Genomic DNA, 21,366 nt, shown 5'->3' on the forward strand with positions numbered 1-21,366 from the left:
CTGGAAAGAACAGAGAGAGTAGAGATGAACTATGAAAGAAGCAGCAGAGCCAGGGAACTGTTAGCAGAGTTACCCAGGCTTTCTGGGCTTCTGGTTCTCTTTATTCCTTTTTCTGAGTGGTTTGCAAGTTCTGTCTTCTTTACAAATTCATCGTATTTGTTTATGTTTTTGAATGAAGCCTCTGTAGAATTTAATTATTTACAATGGATAAAAACTGCAGCAATACTCATAGCCATGTAGAGATTTTGGAAAGGGCCAGAGACTTGCGGGGGCTCTTCCACAGGACATAGTACTCCTAGGACCCCAGGGAGAAAACCACTGCTGGGCATGGTACTGAACCTACTCAGCCCTTCCCCGCCCCATGTTGTTCTTTATCCAGAGTTACTGGGTCACCTTAGCCTTCAGTCAAAATGCCATTCTGGCTAAGTTTAGAAAGAAAATAGGATTAAACTCATTCACACCACTGTGTGAACAACTGATCTCCATTTCCCAAAGTGCATTCAGATTTCATAATTGAATCATATTACTGCAAAGGAATCTTGTAGTGTTGAACTACCTACATAAAGTGAAAATGTTGGCCATGTTGGAATATTTAGGTCATTTATAAATTTTTGGCTTATTAGTTGGAAACTGCTTAGCTTGTTAAAAGTTTTGGATAAAGACAGCTTTTTCCTGGATATGTTTCAGTTTAAAGTTTTGAGGAACTTTTATTGCTTTCCAGTAGGTTGTTTTTGAATTAAAAAAGCATAAATTAATTTTGAAGACTTGAGGGGAGAATTATACATTCTGGCTTTTAAGATTCTTCTAAGAACCAGGTTAATATAATGGAAATTCATATGTAAACCAAGTCGTTTGTTAATGCAAAATGTTCTCATTACTAAGAATTCAATTAAATTGAAATTTTTAATAAAAAATTTTGTAGTGACATGTTTGATATTGATCATTAATTATATATCTCCCAAACAGAAGACAGACGGAGCAGTCATGGAAGTGGTTTGATTAGTTTTGGGGGAGTCATGACAAAGGAGACTTGGACACTTACAGAGTAGAAATAGTATAGATGTTATCCTCTGTTCCAGATGATAAAAATTTTAAACTTAAAATGTGGTGCGTGTCAGATTTCTCTTCCAAACATACAGTGTTTAAATGCACATCAGAGCTTAGTGACCCACTTATACACACATTAAAGATAGGCTGCAGATTTCCTAGTTTCTAACCTGGTGTGGTACCACAGGTCAGATAAAATCCAGCAGCTAAAAATTGCTCAAGCATTTTGCTGTTTTACAAAAACTTATTTGTGCTACATAACTTTTTTTTAAAAGCTATTTTAGTTCTCAAAGTTTTGTGAACCACGCTTAACTTTTTCTCTTTGCTTATTTTTGTTTCATTAGTTACAGATTTTAACACATATAAATTGTTTTGCTAGTTTTCTAGCACATTCTTAATTGTAAAATAGTGTTATAGAAAGCTTAAGAGGCTAACCATGTAAAAAAATAATTATACAGAATCCACTAACCTTGAGAAAATACTTTGCAGTAATTTGGTTTAACCGTAATCTTTTCAATTCCTGGTTAATATATATTTCTTCTGTTAACCACCTAACTCCCCATTAACAATAACCCAGCAACCTATATACATAAACCCACAAAAGACTGCAGTTGTGTGGGAATGTGGAGAAGTGGTTCACTTTTCAAAATCCTATAAGAAAATTAACTTTATATATTTCAATATAATATGGCCTATGACTTTTTTTTCCATTTAAATTGAGGGCTTTTATTGTATTTTATTTTTAATTTTTTATTGTTATGTTAATCACCATACATCATTAGTTTTTGATGTAGTGTTCCATGATTTCATTGTTTGTGCATAACACCCAGTGCTCCACGCAGAACGTGCCCTCTTTAATACCCATCACCAGGCTAACCCATCCCCCCAACCCCCTCCCCTCTAGAAACCTCAGTTTGTTTTTCAGAGTCCATCGTCTCTCATGGTTCGTCTCCCCCTCCGACTTGCTCCCCTTCATTCTTCCCCTCCTGCTATCTTCTTTTTTTTTTCTTAACATATATTGCATTATTTGTTTCAGAAGTACTGATCTGTGATTCAACAGTCTTGCACAATTCACAGTGCTCACCATAGCACATACCCTCCCCAATGTCTATCACCCAGCCACCCCATCCCTCCCACCCCCCACCACTCCAGCAACCCTCAGTTTGTTTCCCAAGGTTAAAAATTCCTCATATCAGCGAGGTCATATGATACATGTCTTTCTCTGATTGACTTATTTCACTCAGCATAACACCCTCCAGTTCCATCCATGTTGTTGCAAATGGCAAGATCTCATTCCTTTTTATGGCTGCATAATATTCCATTGTATATATATATACCACATCTTCTTTATCCATTCATCTGTCGATGGACATCTTGGCTCTTTCCACAGTTTGGCTATTGTGGACATTGCTGCTATAAACATTGGGGTGCACATACCCCTTCGGATCCCTACATTTGTATCTTTGGGGTAAATACCCAGTAGTGCAATTGCTGGATCGTATGGTAGCTCTATTTTCAACTGTTTGAGGAACCTCCATACTGTTTTCCAGAGTGGTTGCACCAGCTTGCATTCCCACCAACAGTGTAGGAGGGTTTCCCTTTCTCCACATCACCACCAGCATCTCTCGTTTCCTGACTTGTTAATTCTAGCCATTCTGACTGGTGTGAGGTGGTATCTCATTGAGGTTTTGATTTGGATTTCCCTGATGCCGAGCGATGTTGAGCACTTTTTAAATTGAGGGCTTTTATATCTATAATTCAAACCTTTGCTAAGTGCAGTGATTGATGAGCTGGGGAAATGATAAAAAGATATAAAATAATTATTCTGCATTCTTGTTTTTAAGAATACATTTGTGGGTTTTTTTTTTTAACTGTTTTACTTAGAAAGCAGGCTTTTTGTTTTGGCCTAGTGCTTTATGTAAAGGGAAACAAATTACTTTGTAGTAAAACTACGTAATGGAGAAAGTCAAGAGAACAAGTTATTTTGTAGTAAAGGTAGGATAATGGAAAAAGAGAAGAGGGTTAATATTGCTGTTGAATTCTGTGGTTCTGTGGTGAAAGGAATGAAAGGAAGGTAGGTCAATAATAATTACAGTTAAGATGACAAAAAAAAATTCTGTATTTTTTGCCTTCAAAGAATTGGATATGTAGAATGAGATTGCTTGGTAAGGTTCTGTTGTATTTGCCATAGACTGTCTAGCTCAATACAGGCCTAAGTACCCACCAGGTCTCAAGGGTATGGCACGGAGCCTGGTCTAGAGAAACCTTTGTGTGTGGAGTATTCCCCTCTACCCCCCTTCTTTCTCTCTCTCTCTTTGGGCAGATGTTATTTTTGCTACATTTGCTATTTTAACCTGTCAGTTAAAAAATAATTACTATGTCAGTATGGCTGGCAGCTCATATAGGAAAAATATGCTGTCTCTTAATCAAAGGTGATTACAGTTTTTTCCTGTCTGTAAATGTGCTTGTTGTGTAACGAGAATGCATTAGTCTCAGCCTGATGTACGAAATGAAAGGCAGCAAGAAGCAGCACCATTGTTATCACTCCAGGCGTGTCTAATGAATCGTGTTTCCATGTTCTCTCGGTCACGCCGAAGAGTGCCCTCAGCCAGGGCTAAGCCTCCTGTAAAATGCTCTTTAAGATTATTGTAGCAAGAACAGAAATGCTGGGTGAGTGGGGGTTGGGAGAGAATGCCAACCAGACAGCTGCATTTCAAACAGTTACAGCTGCAAGGATTACTCACTGTAATAGCAGTGACAGACAACTGTTTGAGCTTTAGTGTAAAAGGCAATTTGGGGACTTGCCCTGTCAGAATTTTAGTAGCTCTGTGTGTGTGTGTGTGTGTGTGTGTGTATTTAAGTTTATAAAATGTTTATTTTGTAGTATTAATGATTTAAACTAAATGTTCTAACTGAACTGCATATCTGGATTTCTTTCTCAAAATTTAATTCTATCTTGTGGTGGCTCCTGTTCTAAGAATGTTGATCTTTCTTGTAATTTCTGAGCATGTAGCTTTTTTTTTTTTTAAAGCATATAGCTGTTCAATAAATAATAGCCTTATTTAAAAAAAATCTATTTTAAGCACAGAGTGGTACAGAAGAAAATAATCTAGCAACCAAAGATAACTTAATTTTGATGGCTGTCCTTCAGGCCTTTGTTTATGTGTATTATATAACAAAATTAAGAGCACACTGATAGCTTTAAAGGGTAAAAAAGTAATAATTATTTTTAAAAATCTCTGAAAGGGGTAGCAAATGGAGGCAAGTTTGGTTCTTAGAAGTCAGTAACAGCCATTGTGCAAGATTTTTTTTCCACTGTGTAGCTATTAAAGAAACATTGCAGCCTGACTGTTTTCTGTTGCAGTTGTCTTTTGAAGGTCTTGTTCAATTTATCTAGAAATTTAGTTTTATGGTCTCCTTCAATTTAAAGTTTAGTAGCTTTACATGGAGTCCTGTGATCCATTGAAATGCTAACTTGGGTCATGTCTCAACTGCTGTAATGCTGTGTAGAAACTGTCATTAAAATTCTGGTTATCCTGCAACTGGCAGAGAACTCATGCTGTTAGAGATTCCTTAGTAAAACATTATACTATTAAAATTTTGAATCACAGATGGCAGCTACACTTGTGAACATAGCATAACATAGAGAAATTGAATCAGTATGTTGTACACTTGAAACTAATGTAACATTGTCAACTATTCAAACTTAAAAAAATTAGAATTTTGAATCACAGCTGTGCTTCAGTCCGATGAATATTAACAATATTCGTAATTATTTAAAGTTACAAATAGGTCAAAACAAAATATTAACAATATTCATAATTATGTAAAGTTACAAATAGGTCAAAACAAATGGAGTATCTTGATCTATATCTTCTATCCTAATTCTTATTTAATTGATTAATTGACATTGGGAAAGTTAAAATCCATTTTCAGTATAGGTTTGTTAAGTGATACCAAATATTCTACACCCACAAGTAATTCAATGAAATCAGAGCTCTAAGTAGGTTGAATTTGATATAAGTAATAAGTCCATTTAGTTATTAATGACTTTAAATATAGATTTTACAAGGCAATCGATGGCAGCATAACTGTGATCAATCGTGTTGTATGTAATTGGATTTTTTATGGGTGTAATGCTATTTTCAGAATTAATGTAGCATTATGCTACTTTGTTACTCAGTTTTTTTGTGTCAATTTCAAGAAAGGTACTTCAAAATTCTCTCTCTGTTTCTTTAAAGCATTTCATTTGATGCAACCCATAAAATTAAATTGATAAATGTTTCATTATGCTATCTGCTTATGCAATTGTTAGATAGGGGATTTAACAATTTAAAGCAGTTAAAAAAATAAAGCAGTTAAAAAAACTAGTATGCTTTATAAACTGCAGATCAGATAGAAAACAAAGGCAGTGGGTAAATTATAAATCCTGCATTCAGAGCCCTGCTATCTTTAGCAGTTTGTCACTGAAATCTACCTGGGAAGTAATCTCCTTGTTTCATGTTTCTTGCTTTAAACTATTTGTATTTCTGGAGTTTGGAGCAAAATTTGATTTTCAGTAATTTTAATGGTCCCATCCCTGAAAGTGCCCCTCCCCCCTCCAATATTTGCAAAGGCCAATGTGGTTACTGAACTCAATGTTCTGGATAATAGGTTTCATTAGTTTTGATGCCTGAGGTAAAAAAGCAGTAGGTGGGAGTAAGAAGTGTTTTTGATGTCTAGACGTTCATTTCAGCTATTGCTGCAATATGATACATTAAAAGGAAATATGTATCATAGCTCAGAGGAAATATGTATTCTTTGAAAGTAATTCTACTTTTAAACTGTGTAAGGCAGGGTGACCTAAATTCTAAAAGCATGAGCTTGAATTTCTTCAAGGTTTCACAATTTTTATGCTCCTCCCTACCCGATTCCATTCTCCCTCCTCCCACTTTTACCCCTTCAAGTAAAGTATGTCAGTTTCATTTGTTGAATTGGAAGGGATATCTTTCCAAGATCTCTGCTGGGAAACACAAAATCATTGAAGTATATGCTGCTTTGATATTTTGCCATATTGACTTTTTTCCTGAACCTTTTATATGGTTTTTCTTTCAAAGAAGCTTATTAATTCTGCAAGGAGCCATGTTTCTTAAAGTTGAAAGAAGTTACATTACAATTTGTGAGGATTTTGAAAAATTATTTGGGCACTGAGTGGTAATTACTACTGTTTAAATTTTCCTTTCTAAAACACTGTCTCCTGCTCAAAGAAAAACATTTATGTAGTACTTTTGCAGTTTAAATATTTGATTATGAGGATTACTATATTAAAAAATGTTGAATAACAGCAATTTAAACAAATTCTGATTATAGCTTTTACAACTTAAGTGAGATAACTTAGTGCCAAAATAGTTTTTCTTTGTAAATAGGCAGCTGTGGTACTACTTAGTTTTATTTTTCTGTTTTAGCTTGGCTGTAATAGACCACATAACAACAGGAGAATGTTTTAATTCAGGAATTCTTTGTTTTGGTTGAATCTTGCCACTCATTTATTGTATACATGTTTTAGGTCTTTTGGTGCTTTCTTTTCAGAGACTAACAAACTTTTAGAAAAATTCTTCATTACATCTAAGTAGATTTATAAATAGTCGTCTATAGAGATAGTCTTATTGCTACTTTGTATTCTTAAAGAATTAATGAGTGTTTAAATGTAAACTGGAAAGATCAGAAGAATTAGAAAGGCTTTTCTTAATTTTAAAGATGGAGACAGTATACCCTGGGGAGATTGTAGGTTTCATAAAGATGTGTTCCAGCCACCTGCAGGCTTTCTTATAAATTTCTTGGTGGTTGCTTTTCTTCTCAGTCCACCTTAGAAGGGAGATAGAGAATTAAATATTGAATGCATCTCCCTTCATTTACAGAAACTTAATTTAAACTAACTAGTACCTGGTCCATGGCTCTCCCCCACACCCCCTTACTTTCAGAAGAATCTAAATATTAAGCAAATGGAATGTTAGTTTAAATTTCACTTTGGGAGGAAGGTGTTTCAGAAAAAAATAGTTTAAAAAAGCTAAAATGTGATTTTCTCTGATTTTATCATGGAATTGTATAAATAGATTACAGAAGCAATTTCAGTTTTGTTTTACCTTTGAAAAAATTACTTGCAGTTATTTAGAAAACATTAATTTAAGGTGCAAATTGTGGATCCAAAAGGAAATTTGACTTCAGTGTTGAAGGTTGCCTTTGTAGCTAGCATTAAGAATAAAAGAGGCAGATGGGATGGGTTAATGTGACCCTAACCCTATGGAGAAGTGTGGTATAGTGGAAGGAGCATGGGTGTTAGAGTCAGAAAACTTGGACTTGAATCTCAGCTTTGCCACTAATCCTCTTAACTGGATATAAGGAGATTTTAGATTGAAGCTAAATCCAATGAAATTTGAAAGGTATCTGCACATATAATATTAGGTCACAACACAACACATGTTTACAGATATCACTGCAACTATGAAAATAAATTGCTTCCCCTTGTGGAGTTTAATTAATGGGATAATTTGTATATTTACTGTTTATAAAAAGTAGATATAAAATACATTTGATTGTGTCAGCTTCTGAATATAGCTATAAACGACTCTAGATTCTTGGATTTACTAGTTGTATGACCTTGGGCAAGTTTAAGATCTGTAAGCCTTAGTTTTCTTATTTATAAAATGGAGATTAGAATAAACTGTATTGGTCAGAATTCTTAGTTGCAAACTAAAAAAAGGAGTTGATTAAAAGAATATTGAGTGTTTGCAGAGCTATTTGTCAGTCTTAGGATTAGTGCTGCAGAATTGGTTTGATGAGAATACTAGTGCTATCACCACTGAGCACTAGATGCTGCAGTACCTCTGCTGCTTTAGCACCAGAAACTTGATCTTACAACTTCTCTTTCTAGTGGTGACAGAAATATCTGTGTCTGCTCTCTTCTGTGTCACTAGATCCAGAGTCAAAGGTGTGGTGCAGGAGCATCTAGTGGACTTTAGCATAGATGTCCTTGTCCCTTTTGCAGGAGAGGATGGAAGAGAGCATCTGTTTCAGCTCCTGTTAGGGGTCGCCATATTTGACACCCAGGAGAACTTACGAAATAGGCAATTCCCAGTGATAGGAAGAAGTCAGATACTGAGTGGCTAAAGTGAATGCCAAATGTCCTTTACTCTGTATCATGGCATTGTGGTGAAAATGTTCTCCCCATCCCCCATTTATAGGTAGTGCTCGATTCAAAGCTTGGCACATAGAATAAAGCCTCAGAAACTGAGAAGGATTGTTTCCTAGGTAGAAAATCAGCCTTGACTATAAGTTATTTTATCTTACTGTTATTTTAAAATAAAAAACTTTTAATTTTTTTTTAAAAGATTTATTTATTTATTTTGAGAGAGTGAGAATGAGAGAGAGAGTACATGAGAGCGGGGAGGGTCAGAGGGAGAAGCAGGCCCCTCGCCGAGCAGGGAGCCCGATGCGGGACTGGATCCCGGGACTCCAGGATCATGACCTGAGCCGAAGGCAGTCGCTTAACCAACTGAGCCGTTTGATAACTGTACTGCAAAGGATTTGAAGTTATTGTTGCCTTACAGTGTTTTTCAAAATCTCTGTTAGCTTTTTGAGAGCATTCCTAATTTCTAGCCTGGTGCTTGAGGCATAATAACATAGCCAAGAACTGTGGGCCAGTGTGTGTTGGCCAAATATTTATTAGATTCCAAAAATGCTGTTCTAGATTTAACTTACATTTTAGAGATTCATTGAAACAATCCACTGCTCTTGTATTTCTGGAAGTTTTGCACATGAAGTAGATAAGAAAGTTTGGTCTGACTTTTGTTCCTTTCCACAAGTATGCTTGCTATATAAAAACAGTAAATTTAAAAGGGTAGCAAAATAATACATTATCCTTAAATGCATGGCCTAATTGATATTTTTTAGTAGAGGGGTTATCCTTGATTACAGTTGTTGACTTCAATAAATTATTGACTGCTCTTGAATTTTTAGTATGTAAGATGAAATTTAGGTGTTCATTTGAAGTCCAAATACTATGCCCTTGTAAATTACCTCTGCTGACTTATATTTTAAATTTTACTGGTTAGCTTATAGGATAATTTATAATTTTCTGTTTCTTAAGCTTTAGTATACTTAAACAAAGAGCTTAATGTAGTCTGATTTGTTTTACTTTGTGTTACTACTTTCTTCCCAGTATTCTATTAAATTGGTGCCTAAACTTTATATAAATTTATATAATATAAAGGAAGATACGAGAATTAACATATAAAAGTAATATTAATATAAAGGTAATTTTCAAACTTTCAGTATTTAAACATTTTTTGAGAAGTGTTTTAGAGAAATTTTTGTTCTCTTTGTATTTGCAGTATTTAACACAAATTACTTAATACAGTTTGTAGTATATTGTATTCTAAGGGTGGACCACTTTAGTCTGTAGTCTCTTGTGGGTGAAACTTTTTTTGCGTTTTTTTTTTTTTGCTTTTAATAATTTGTGAATGAAGGTTAACCAAAAAAACCATATCATTTGGATAAAAACAATCATGTTCAGTGTACATAGGTTTAGAGTAGGAATCCTTCTGATTCATATCGTGTTCTCATTTTCAACACTAAAAAATATAAAAAAAATCAATGTAAGTATATTCATAATGGCGTAGGTTCAGAAGCTGTGTCTAATAGTAAAATGAGTTTATGTAAAGCAGTAAATGATTGTAAGTTTTAGTGTTTTTTAGTCTGTAGTTATGTAAGTTTTGCCAAATGTACACAGTTATGTATAACCATCACCATAATCAAGATGTAGAACAGTTCCATGATTCCCCAAATTTTCCATGTCCCTTTGTTATCAACCACTCCCATTCCAGGGATGGGAATGGGAATCCGTTGAACAGTTTATATTACCTTAAATTTGCCTTTGCAAGCATGCCGTATGAATGAATCAAAGCATTGTGGCTTTTTGAGTATGATGGCTTTTTTCAGTTAGCATGACATTCATCCATGTTTTGAGTGTATCAGTTCCTTTAATTCCTTTCTCTCTTTTTCTGTTTCTCTCTCTCTTTCTTTCTCTCTTAGATTTATTTATTTGAGAGAGAGCGAAAGTGCTCATGGACATGTGAGCCAGGGTAGGGACAGAGGGAGAGAGGTAGAGAGAGAATCTTCAAGCCGACTCCTTGCTGAGCACAGAGCCCTATGCAGGGCTAATCCCAAGACCCTGATATCATGACCTGAGCTGAAATCAAAAGCCGGCCACTTAACTGAGGGAGCTACCCAGGCGCCTTTTATTTCTGAATAGTATCCCAGTGTATGGATCGTCTACTGTTTGTTCTTTCCCCAGTTGAGGGACTTTTGGGTGGTTTCCAGTTCCTGACATTTTTGGAAAAACAATAACAGCAGCAACAAACCAGCTATAAATATTTGCTACAGTTTTTCATGTGGACACAAGTTCTTATTCTACTTGAACACACACACACACACACACACACACACACACACATGCACGCACGCATGATGGATATTGCTGGGCTGCATGACAAGTGTATGTTTAACTTCAGAAAAAATTGACAAAGTCAGCTTTTCCAAAGTGGCTGTACTATTTTTGCATTCCTATCAGCAGTACATGACCATTACAATTACTCTATATGCTCACTAGCTCTTAGTATTTTCAGTTTTTCTTTTAAGCCATTCTAATGGATGATAACTGTGATTTTAATTTGCATCTCCTTAATGACTGGTGATGTTTTGAGCATCTCTTCATGTTTTTATTTACCATTTATGTATCTTCTTTGGTGAAGGATTTGTTCAAATCTATTGGCTATTATCTAAAATGTTTTTTTTACCTTGGGGTTGAATTTTGAGATTTTTAAAGGGTATCATATTGTAAATACAAGCTCTTGTCAGACATGTGATTTGTAACTGCTTATCCCTCATCTGTGGCTTGTCTTCTCCATAGCTGAACATAACTTTTCCATGATTTTTTGAAGAGCAGAGTTCTTCATTTTGATGAAGCCTTATTGAACAATTTTTCATTATGGATCATGCTCTTGGTGTCATATCTAAGAAATTTTTGCTAATCTAAGCTTATATAAAGTTTCTCTTATGTTTTTGAAATTTTATAGTTTTAGGTTTTGCATTTTGGGGTTTATTTTTCTATATGGTGGGACCTATGATTTGAAGCTCATTTTTTTTTTTTTTTTTGCATGGGGATATTCATTTATTTCAGCACCCTTTGTTGAAAAGACTGTTAATTTCTCCACTGAATTACCTTTGCACCTTTTTTGGAAGTCGATTGACCATATGTTTGTGGGTCTATTTGTGGACTCTGTTCTGTTGTTGATCTGTATGTCTATCCTATTTCTAGTACCACACTATCTTGTCAATTCTAGTTCTGTAGTAAATCTGGAAATCAGATGGTGTAAATCTCCTAGCTATATTTTTCTTTTACCACATTATTTTGGGTATTCTAGTTCCTTTGCTTTGTCATATAAATGCAATTTTTCTCTTTCTATAGAAAATCCTGCAGAGATTTTTGATTGTAATTGAGTTGACTCTCTAGATTCATTTTAGAAGAATTGACTTTATTTTTTTTTTTAAGATTTCATTTATTGATTTGACAGGCACAGCGAGAGAGGGAACACAAGCAGGGGGAGTGGGAGAGGGAGAAGCCGGCTTCCCGCAGAGCAAGGATCCTGATGCGGGGCTCGATCCCAGGACCTGGGATCATGACCTGAGCCAAAGGCAGATGCTTAAGGACTGTGCCACCCAGGCACCCCTGGAATTTTTAAGCTTTTTGTGGGGGGGTGCTTATATTATCTGTTTTAGTATGTACAGTAATGATATTTGAAAAACATGTCAGTAGGGCGCCTGGGTGGCTCATTCAGTTAAGCCTTCCACTCCTGGCTTTGATTTCAGGATCATGGGATCCAGCTCAGCATTGGGCCCTGTGCTCAGCAGGAAGTCTGCTTCTCTGCTTTTCTTTTCCTCTCTCTCTGTCCTTCTTGTTGACTTGTGCGCGCACACTCTCTCTCTCAAATAAATAAAACTTAAAAGAAAAACATGTCAATAAATATAAAAGAGCTCTTTAAATAATTGCAGATTAAAAATTCTAAATTATAAGAGCCATGTTATAGTTTAATTGGCAGCTTACTTCTACCCCTTCACCTTCAGTGATGTATAAAAAAATTGTGCTTCTTAAAATTGATGGTGTCTTACAGTCAGTGAGACACATTAGGAAGGAAAAGCAAATTAATATGGGGTGTTCATTTTATTGAAATGTTAGCTCTCTTTCTCACCCAGGTAAAGCTCTGTCTAGAAGATAAATGTGTGAGAACACAGATTCATGACACCTTCAGAGGACTGTAGAAAACTTGTGGTGGTTTTGTCTTGAACAGAGGCAGTCTGTTGCTAGCAGGAATGTTTGTTTATTTGCTGTACTTTATTTCCATTTCTTTAGTGATAAATAATAAAATGTTTCTGACAGAGGTTGCTTTGGGGAAAATTTGGTAAATCATGGTTAAGTCACATAGGCAGGAAAATAAAAAACCTATCTGACATACCAAGAATAAAATTATCCAGTTTTATCATTTGAAAAAAGTCCTATAGATAAAACCCATGAATGTAAATACACTTTTTCTAATTCTGTATGTTTGGAGAATATGGAGATGCATTTTGAGATGTCTTTTGGTGTAGTAAAACTATTACAAATGCATTGTGGATTTAACATGTGTTTTAATTCTGTCAAAATTTTCTCTGGTAAGAGCTTTTGTCAAGATAACAAGTAAAAGGGAAAGAAAATATTCTGCAAATGTCGTTTCCATTCTTCCAATTTTTTGCTATCTTGAACTGAACTAATATAATTTAAAAGGAAATTAGCTGTCTTCTCTAGGGTGTTTTATATCCTTTTATATATGAAAAGAATGTTGGGAATGCGTGGGGCATTCATTATTAGTCTGTTGGATTTTCTTGGTGTCAGAGTTACTTGTGGCTTAGTGTTACGTTTTATTTCCAAGGCAAATACAGTATTTCCCAAAATGTCAAACATTAATGAAATTAAGAGTTTAGGAAATAAATTTGATTTTATATTAAGATTTAATTTCCTGGCATTTTCCCTAAAATCATGTCCTTAAAATCCTGTTGAGATACTGCCTTTAGAACATTTAAGGAAATTTGAATAACTGACATTTTTGAGTATTTTTTCCTTTTAGTTTTTCCTCTAAAAATACAGATGCTAACCTTAGCATCAGTTTGTGACATTTTGCGATCTTTAAATAGAATTTTAACAAAATTTGTCTTTGTGGCACTATTCGGTAGAAAGATTAATTTGAGAATTTCAGATGATTTCAAATTTTGAAGAATCGGGTTGGAAAGACTTTCATCACACAGAGTTTGTACCATGCTTATATTCTGAAGACTTTAAAATTGAAACATGTTATTTCCTTCTGTACATAGGTATTTTATGACTTTGGGCAAGTATTTAACTTTCTTTCTCCAGTTCCAGTGTGAGATAATTCATTTCAATGAATTCATCAACTTTCCTTTAGAAAAATGTTTTGAAAGTTAATTTTTATCTGGACGCCTTTCTTACTGGTTCATTGTTTTGTTTTGTTTTGTTTTGCTCTTTTCAGTTGTGGAGGAAGGACTCTGGGAAAATGGCCTTTCCTATGAATGTCGGACACTGCTCTTCAAAGCGATCCACAATCTGTTGGAAAGGTAAGCGAGGACCAGCCTCACGGTTGTTTTGAGACACTCAGGTGTAATGCTGGCTATTCCCAGGTTGTCCTGTAATTCTCAAAATGCTTTGACATCTGGTCTCACTCCTTTTATATTGATATAATTTCAACCTTAGGGAAGTTTCAGGAATAGCACAAAGATCTTCATATATCCTTTTATTCAGATTCGCCAGTAGTTTTTCTTTTGCCCAGTTTGCTTTGTAGTTTGTGTGATTGCTTGCCCCTTTACTACTAACGTGTATTTAAAAGTTATTTCCTGAGCCACTCAAGAGTCATTTGCACACTTGAGATTGTTCTTTCTTTAACCCCTAACTGTTTAGGTGAACATTTCCTAAGGACAGGGGTAGCCTCTCATGTAAGCACTGTGTAATTATGAAAATTAGGAAATCTAACATTGATAAAATGCCATTATCTAATCTGTAGTTAAGCTCAGATGTCATCGTTGTCCCAGTTATATCCTTGATATCTTAAACCCTTTTCCCCCAAGATCCAATCCATAATCATACATTTTAGTTTTCATGTCTCTTTTAAGTCTGGAAGTATTTCTTAGCCTTTCTTTTTCTTTCTTGACATTGACATTTTGAATGAGTTCCGGCCATATGTTTTATATAATGTCCCTCAATTTGAGGTAGTTTCCTCATGACTAGATTTAGGTTATGCACTTTGTAGTAATACCATAAAAGTGATGATGTATCCTTCTCAGTGTATCAAAGCAGGAGGCCTGAATTTCTGTGTCATTGATATTAACATTGTTGATCACTTGTTTGAGGTGGTGTTCTGTCAGATTTCTACACTGTAAATTAATAAGTACTTGTTAACTGTGACCTTTGTTAATTCTGTCTGTGTAATTATTAAGTAATTTGTGGCCAGATACAATGAGATTGTGTAATTATCCTGTTATCACATTTTGACTCATGTGTTTTACTTTCTATTGTCTAAATCAGTTAGTAGAGTTCTGGCTGTAATGTTAATTTTCAAATGTCACCATTCTTTCTACTTTCATTGTTTGACATTCTTTTTGTAAGGAAGAGTTTTTCATTTTCTCGTATGTACACATATATGTGTGTTTTTAATCTCCCTTAATCTTTTTAGCTATATAAATTTGGAGAAATGGATTTCTGTTTTATTCAATGAATTGTAATTCATTAGTACCATCATTTATTTTGATGCATAAGTTCTTCCAGGTTCGGCCAGGGAAAGCCCCTCACGCCGGCTTGTGCAGCCTTTTGACCTGTCGTTATTGTTCTGGTGCCCCCTTACTTTATGGCATAACGGTATGCTCCTGGCACGGATAGTGTTTTAAGGGGAAAAACAGATGAGAAAGAATGGGTTAATTAAGAACTTCTGTGGGAAGAACTTTTTTCACTTCTCTTTTTGGGTCTTTATTTGGTACTTTCAGGTGATCAAGCTGAAAGAACATTCTGGTACTCTTTAGTTTTTATCCAAGCTCTTGGTTATGGTGATGTCACTACAGTGTCAATGCTTAGGGAACCTAAGCTGCAGTTGATAAGTTGTCACCATTTAATTCACTCAGAAAGACTGTTCCCACCAAATTTATCTTTTTCTTTCTGAACTCCAGTTCCCACCTCTGTGCTTTGGAGTGGACCTAGAGGCCACCCATCTGTTACTAAGGCAGTATATTTTAGAAGCATTGATTTTGAGAGTTGAGTACTCTTTTTTTTTTTTAAAGATTTTATTTATTTATTTGAGAGAGAGAATGAGGTAGAGAGAGAGCATGAGAGGGGAGAGGGTCAGAGGGAGAAGCAGACTTCCTGCTGAGCAGGGAGCCCGATGTGGGACTCGATCCCGGGACTCCAGGATCATGACCTGAGCCGAAGGCAGTCGCTTAACCAACTGAGCCACCCAGGCACCCTTGAGAGTTGAGTACTCTTAAACAATTCAAATATTTGATAATTCTCTCTCCCACTACAAAACAAAACAAAGTACACACAAAGTGCCTTCAGGAAAATGTGGAACCTTGACTGTTTCTATAATCCAATCCAACAAAGCTCTTATTATCTGTATAATAATTAATGCACTTTTAAACAGTCTTTTTTTTTTTTTTTTTTAGATTTTATTTACTTGACAGAGAGAGAGGGAGGGAAAGAAGAGCACACAAGCAGGGGGAACAGCAGAGGGAGAGGGAGAAGCAGGCTCTCCGTTGAGCAGGTAGCCCAATGTGGGGTTCAATCCCAGGATCCTGGGATCATGGCCTGAGCCAAAGGCAAGCAGACGTTTAACCAACTGAGGCAGCCAGGCACCCCTAAACAGTCTTTGATGAAAATTTGTAATGTATGTGGAATAAAACACGTATTTTAAAAAATAGCTCACTGTGTTTTTCATATTATTTTTTTCAGAAAAAATATTAATTTGTGGTTAAACTGTATTCTTTTCAGTCTTTTGTGTTTTAAATGGGAGAAAATGAGAAGAACAGAAAAACTGGGAGAGAAGAAAAATGCAGAAAATTCATTTATTCTTTGCTCATGAATTCCAAATTTGTGATAAAAACTGAAGTTCAGGGGTGCCAGGGTGGCTCAGTTGGTTGAGCATCTGTCTTTGGCTCAGGTCGTGATCCCAGGGTCCTGGGATCGAGCCCCATGACCAGCTCCCTGCTCAGGAGGGAGTCTGCTTCTCCCTCTGCTCATGGGAGCGCACATACATGCGTGTGCGCTCTCTCTCAATTAAACAAACAAATGAACAAACAGAATCTTTAAACCCCTGAAGTTCAGGTTAAGTTATTATTTGATAAGAAAGTTAATTGTGACATATGCAATATGTCATGTAATAAAGCTTCAGATAGTTCTAAAGAACTTTGGGTTAGACCTTGGTTTGATTTCACAGTCTTTTACTTGGACACTTCCCCTAACCTCACTAAGCCTTAGTAAACACCTTTAAATTAAGTATACTATACTGTGCACCTTGAGTTTTTGTTACATAATGTATATGATAGGTGCTGCATAATACTTGACCTATTGTTACTGTTCAAGAATTGTTAATTCCTTTACCCATAAATTTATTATTTTGCATACTTTGATTTGAATCCTCTTACAAGCTTTATTTTGAAATCGTATTTCTTTTTTTTTTTAAGTGTTTTATTCATTCATGAGAGTCAGAGAGAGAGAGAGAGAGAGGCAGAGAGAGAAGAAGGCTCCCCACTGAGCAGGGAACCCGATATGGGGCTCGATCCCAGGACCCTGGGATCATAACCTGAGCCGAAGGTGGACGCTTAACCATCTGAGCCACTCAGGCACCCCTGAAATCGTATTTCTTTTAGAAAATAAGTAATCAAGCTATTTAGCTCCCTTACTATAGTTAGAATGGACAAGTTGAGATTTTTTTTTGAAAAATTGTAATAATTCCTTTGTCTTTCAAAATAATACTCTCTTTTCACCAAACTTTAAGTAGCTGTGTTGTATGATTGAGATGAAACGAGGAATCATTTTAAACGGTTGTTTATAGCTCTCTTTATTCACTGTCACCAGAGACTGGGTTGGCCAACATATGCTTGCCCTTTTGTTTGTCCCTAGCTTAGACCATTGGCTGTAAAACCATCCTAAATTTATTGAAATACAGATTACTATCTTATTTTTGACCTGGCAATTTTCTGTCACACCTTTCCATTCCTATTCAGAAAGATAACTGGGTTTCCCATTGAGGGTGTTTTGAGGTTCTAGCATGAAAGCCAGAATTGAGGTTATTGTAGCAGATCATCAAGGAATGTATCAGCTGCAGGGTGTTTGTGCTTCCCAAACTATTATTTTCCTAGTTCGCATAGTAACAAAGCTTATACTAATGATTTATTATTTCTGCTTTTTGTATTTTTAAGCATATTGGATTTGCTTAATTAAAAGGGAATTCCATTAACCACCTTGAGAGGCTCTCACAGCTAAGTAGGAGTCATATAAATTGATTTTTTTTTCTCCATGAGGCAGCAGTTGCTAGTGTATACAGAATGATGAGTTACTGCAGTGGTTTATTAAAAATAATTTTGCTATAGAAATTAAGATAACATTGTGAACTTCGCACAGAATAAGATAATTTCATTTTTATTGCTATTGATTGGTGCTGAGATAATACTATATTGATGTGTGTAGAATATTTTAAATTCTAAGGTAATAGGACTTTAAACATTTTATCTTTCATTTACTTATTCCTCCTATAGCTCTCCAGTATTTGCATACACTGCACTGTATAGGTCTAGCCAGTGTCATCTGTTCATTAAGAAAACCAAAACCTCACTGGTGCTTACCCAAGAGCATTTTCCTTCAGGGTGTCAGTTAGAAGCTAACATATCTGGCTGTAATATTACATATCTTTATGGGCACACATTGCTACAAGTCCATTTCTTCATTGCTTTCAGAGGTGGAAGATACTTTACATCTCTGCTCTGCCAGCAGAATTTTAATATATGACTTGGGCAGGTGACTTAAGCTTGCAGAGCCCTTGTTCTTTACCTATAAAATGGTGAAGGATTGTTCTTCTCAGCCCAGTACCTTTCTCATTGTAAGAGCTTATAAATGGCTAACTGCTGTTAATATTAGCAAATAGAATTATCAGTAATACTATTTTCAGAATTGGACACAACATTAAGTCAACTAGCCTGTTTACCCAGATAATTCTGGAACCCTGTTCTATAATACCTTTTGTATGTGGTCATCCATCCTTTCCTTGAAAACTTCTGGTTGTGTGAGCACAGCTTTCTAAAGGAGTTCTTTTCATTTTCAGAGAGATGTTAGAACATTCCTTTAGTTAAATGTTAGAAAGTTCATTGTTTGAAAGTCTCTTATGCTGAGTAGAAATCTGTTTCCTGTAATTGTTTTAAAAAATCTTAATCCTATTCTTTGGGGTTCATATATAATTCATCTAATCCTACTTCCTTGTGATGGTCTGTTTAATAGCTTGGTACCCTGAGTTTTGTCTTTCTTTGGTTTATAGTTCTTATCATATAATATTGGACAACCCCCACCCCCCCACCCCCCAGATATCCCATTCTCTTCATTTTGACTGCCACTGGACTACTTTAAGATGTCATCGGTGTTTGATGAAGTTTTGCAGTGGTCTCTTCTACAGTCAGGTTAGGCTCCATTATGCTGCGGTAACAGAAGACCTGAAGGATCTTACTATCTTAAAACAATTGAAGTTTTTTCTTGCTCGTGCTGCTTGCCCACTGTGAGTCATTTACTAGTAGCACTCCTCATATCCTCTTGCCTCCAGGCAGGAATTATGCTGATGGAGCAGCCCTTTCAAAGACTTGCTGGGCTCCTGATAGAGAGCAAAGAGTAATGGCAAAATGCATAGTGGCTCATTGAAGCCTCTGTTTAGGAGTGGTGGATGCCGTTTCTGCTCACATTTCATTGGCTGAGAAATTTGCCACCAAGCTTAAAGTTAAATGGATGAGAAAGTATTGTCTGTCTGTAGGAGGTACCCAAGTCACGTGGCCACACTTGATGTTAATGGGACAGGGAGAGGGATAGAGCACATTGGAACAGTATACAATCTATCATACCCCTTGATTGAGTTCTTCTCCCTTTTCATACTCTGTCCTCCAAACTGGTGTTGGTTATATTACTAGAATATAGGTATGTTTCTAAAACAAAAAACTCTGAGGCTTATTGGCTTTTTTTGGTATATTCTTCACTTTTTTAGTCAGAATTTGAATATCTGAGAGTGTTTGGGTCTTTTAAGTTTTACAGGTTTAGATGATGCAGTCATGCATATTTTTTCCTCTTCTGAGACAAGTAAGTGTGCTTATTATTTTCCTAAGGACCGATTATCCCTTTTTGCCAAAATACCTGGAATGATAAAATACCATTAATTTTGTTTTTACTTATATAGACTCTCTGCTGATTTTCCCATCGTTTTCTGATAATATCCTAGTTCAGATTGTTTTCATCAGTTTTTGCAATTTAGTGGGATTTTGTTATATATTGACAATGAACTTCTTAAAGGTTACACTTCGTGTCTCAAGTTTAGGCTGCTTCACGAAACCTAGGCTGTGAAGAGATTATGGAAAACTAAAACCTGCAGTCTCTTCCACTAGTTTCTTCATTTGGCATTTTTAATATTGCAGGTTTAGTGGCTATTAGTCCCATGTTATAATAATTGGTTTAATTTTCATAGTATACTGTATCCTTCTCACCTAACTCATTTCTCAATGAAATAAATCACTGGGTTGGAGAGCTGTAAAAAAAAGCCAGGAAATGTGTGCAGTTCATATCACCCAGAGTTTTAGTGCTGCCTCAGTGATTTGCATAACACATGGGACTTAGGAAAGTCTTGCTTTCATATAGCTTCGTAGAAATGCTTAAAAGTGACTGGCATAATGCTGTCAAATTAAATGTGGTTAGTATATTTTAATTTTGTCTTTTTTTTTAAGATTTTATTTATTTATATGACAGAGAGAGTTAGCAAGAGCAGGAACACAAGCAGGGGGAGAGGCAGAGGGAGAGGGAGAAGCTCCCTGCTCAGCAGGGAGCCCGATGCCTTCACTGACTGAGCCACCCAGGCACCCCTTAATTTTAATTGTCTTAAGTTTTTAGAATAAAACACATAAGCTGATTTTGATGGAAAGGTGTTTTTTTCCCTCTAAAGTGCAGATCATTGCTTTGCACACAATAGAACGTTACATGGGTGTTTTGAAGCTGTTATGCTCTATCCTGTCCATACTTTTAGGGAGACTTTAATCTGTGAGTATTGGACATTTGTAAAACATAATGGCCCTTCAGAGTAGTCCACTGGTGCTGCTTTCCTAATGGATTGCCAGCATAGTCACCCCATGGTAGTTTATAACACAGCTGTAAAATTGCCTTTGGCCCAGAGCTTCTTGGTTTGCCAGGAGTTGGTGTTTAGAGGGAAGATACTCATTTGGAAAACTACAGTAAAAATAACATGGAGAAAATTGGAATTATAATTAGGATCGCAGTAACATTATATTTGTATATTACTCACTTTCAGTGTCCTGTGGTATTGTGATTTAATAGAGGTGATCATCAGAGGGCAAATGAGCACTGTCCTTGGATGTGCTGGCTCAAGAATTTAAAAATAATAAATATATTCACTAGAACATGGTGGTAGGAACAGGCCTAGTTGAAGAAATGGTGATTGAATTTTGCAACATTGAGAATCCTTGGGTATAATGTGATAACAGAGCAGGAAATGAGTAATCAATAAATTCCCATTTTACTGAGTTGTGGTCGTGTGCAGTTCTAGTAGGAACTGAGTAGGAAAGTAGGAAAAGTAGGAAAGTAGGAAAATGAGATTTTAGATCTAAGGGGCATATTCTTTTAAAGGAAGAATCACTATAAACATTACAGACACAGGTGAATAAAAGCATGTATCTACTTGTAAATGTCTAGAAAGAAACATGTTCACCCTAAGACCAATTTATTTAATATTTTTAGGACAGAGGAAGAATTAAGACTTTAAAAAAAATTTTTTGTGGCTGCACAGTGGGATTGATTCAAACTAAAAGTTTGAAATTAGAGGAGAGATTCTTTGGAATAGCATTAGAGTGGATGTTTTCAGGTGAGGCTAGGCCTACAAAAATGCCTAACCTTACAGAGATTTTGGAAAGGATGGAAAGGATGGAAATGATAGG

General features: G+C 35.7%; 1 protein-coding gene across 2 annotated transcripts in view; it reads left to right on the plus strand.

Moving 5' to 3' along the window:
- MED13L (mediator complex subunit 13L) overlaps positions 1-21,366 on the plus strand; it is a 301,400-nt gene that overhangs the window by 136,862 nt on the left and 143,172 nt on the right. For both annotated transcript variants that reach the window (XM_028116491.2, XM_028116492.2), the window contains exon 3: positions 13,665-13,749. In XM_028116491.2, the coding sequence (XP_027972292.1) occupies positions 13,665-13,749 (85 nt within the window). The remainder of the gene's footprint in view (positions 1-13,664; positions 13,750-21,366) is intronic.

This window comes from Eumetopias jubatus, unplaced genomic scaffold (assembly GCF_037043125.1).
Source record: "Eumetopias jubatus isolate StellerSeaLion01/CBP00866 unplaced genomic scaffold, mEumJub1_p1.0 scaffold_16, whole genome shotgun sequence".
In the NCBI taxonomy this organism is placed as follows: domain Eukaryota; kingdom Metazoa; phylum Chordata; class Mammalia; order Carnivora; family Otariidae; genus Eumetopias; species Eumetopias jubatus.